This window comes from Vollenhovia emeryi, unplaced genomic scaffold (assembly GCF_000949405.1).
Source record: "Vollenhovia emeryi isolate VEMERY1.0 unplaced genomic scaffold, V.emery_V1.0 DF939605.1, whole genome shotgun sequence".
NCBI lineage: Eukaryota > Metazoa > Arthropoda > Insecta > Hymenoptera > Formicidae > Vollenhovia > Vollenhovia emeryi.
Window position 1 is genome coordinate 1 of NW_011966761.1, and position 1,968 is coordinate 1,968.

A 1,968-nucleotide genomic window follows, 5' to 3' on the forward strand; every position below is an offset into this window, starting at 1 on the left:
ATAAGTAAAAATCATCCCGTATTAGTATAAGAGGCGAGCCGATATGATGCGACAGCGAGTTGTTGGATCATGGATAAACTTCAATAACCTGAATATACTTTTGATGACTATGTAATTTAACACAATTTAAAAATTAGTTTAAAAAATTGAATTTTCACCCTACTAAAATTTCTGCCCGGGAATGTATCCAGTAGAGATTTCAATTTTGTCCATAAAAAGTCCAAAGTTCATCCATTAGATTCATAGTTTATTCATTTACGATCCATAATTCATCCATAATTCATCCATAAATGTTCATTAATGGACAACTTATGGATGTCTATTGGAGTTGCAAATGGATGTACAATGGACGTTCTTTGTACGTCAGCTGCAACTGATATGGACGCTCGATGTATGTACACAATATCCGGCATGGATGTTCATTGTACGTACATAGGACGTACTTGTGTTTATTGGGTTATTTGAACTTTAAACGAACTCGCACGTAGCTCCCTGGGAGCTTCATTTAAGTTCGCAGAGAGTTTTTAAAACATGTTTTCTGAACTCCCTGCGAGCTTAAATAAAACTCCTCGGGGGCTCCTATGTCCGCTTTTGAGAGCTCCCTGGGAGCCTCATCTAAACTCCCTGCGAACTTAAATAAAGCTCCCAGAGAGCTCTCAAAAGCGGACATAGGAGCTCTCAGGGGGCTCCGTGCGAATTCGTTTGAAGTTCAAATGAAGCTTATGACCAATTTTAAGAGCTCCCCAGGAGCTCCCCGGGAGTTCCCCGTGCTGTGTGGGAGTTTCCTCTTCCCACTCACACACCCTCCATTTCCTTTTTTCTCTTTTCCCAGTACCTATTACTTCTCTTTTCTTCTCCTAATTTAAACCTCGCTACCTTCTGCTATCTTTCTTCCTTCTAACCCTTCTTCAAATATTCTGGTATTCCTTCTTCCTTTATCCTTTTATACCAATATATTCGTCCTCGATTCCACTATTTTCCGCTATCTTTCTTCCTCCTGCCAGCTTTTTTCCTTCTTACCATCTCCTCCCCCCTTATCTCTTCCCTATCTCTCATCCTCTTTACCTCTTCCAGTTTCCACCCTTTTTCTTCAAAGAATTCCATTCTTTCCCTTTCCCATTCTCCTACCGCTTTCCCCCTTCTTGCTTTCTCCCTCCACTCCTCCCAACACCATCTCGCCATCTCCTCCCCCCTTTTCTCTCTCCCAACTTCCGTTCATATCCCCAAGCCCTCATTCTCACCCTACCCCTAATTTTTTCTCTCATCAGCTCCTCTCTTACCATATACCCCGGCGTATTCCATTCCACTCCTGTCACCCATCTTAAATATCTATCATGCATCCTCTCAACCTCCTCTCTCTCCCTCCACCATCATATCTCCACTCCATAGCTCATTGCTGTCCATACTAGTCTATCCAACAGCCATAACCTTCTCGACCAATCATCTCTAAACTTTCTTTTTCCTATTCCCCATACTTCCCTCATTACTACCGCTTCTTTTCTCAGCCTCTCCTTTATGTGTTCCTTACTTCTTCCATTTGCCATCACTATGTACCCCAAATACCTGAACTTTCTTACTTCCTCTAACTCTTTTCCTTTCCATCTCCATTCTACCTTTTTCCACCTTCCACCTCCTTTCCTACATCTCATCACCTTGGTTTTCTCCACATTCACTTCCATTATACAGTTTACATTATCTTAATTTAAAAAATGGTAATTATAATATACAGGGTGAGTCATAACATTTGTACCAGAGCTCGTAAGAAGGTAGAACGGATCGAGATGAACAGAAAAGTCCTGAACCATTTGCAATTTTCGCAATAGTTAACGAGTAATAAATTATCAAAAATCGTCGTCTTTGCCCTGCCCACTGTCCAATTCGAGCGCGTGGCGAGATGTGACCGCCCGGCGATCGATATTGCCTGGCGAGGGGGGGGGGACAGCGCGCAGTTGCCGGCGAGCTTACGTC

At 42.6% G+C, this 1,968-nt stretch overlaps 1 protein-coding gene across 1 annotated transcript in view; it reads right to left on the reverse strand.

The window, feature by feature from the left end:
• Nucleotides 1–442: 442 nt before the first annotated feature.
• Nucleotides 443–1,968, reverse strand: part of LOC105557122 (phosphoenolpyruvate carboxykinase [GTP]-like) — a 12,380-nt gene continuing 10,854 nt past the window's right edge. Inside the window, exon 8 of the mRNA XM_012004290.1 lies at nt 443–597. Within this exon, the coding sequence (XP_011859680.1) occupies nt 525–597 (73 nt within the window). The 3' untranslated portion in view covers nt 443–524. The remainder of the gene's footprint in view (nt 598–1,968) is intronic.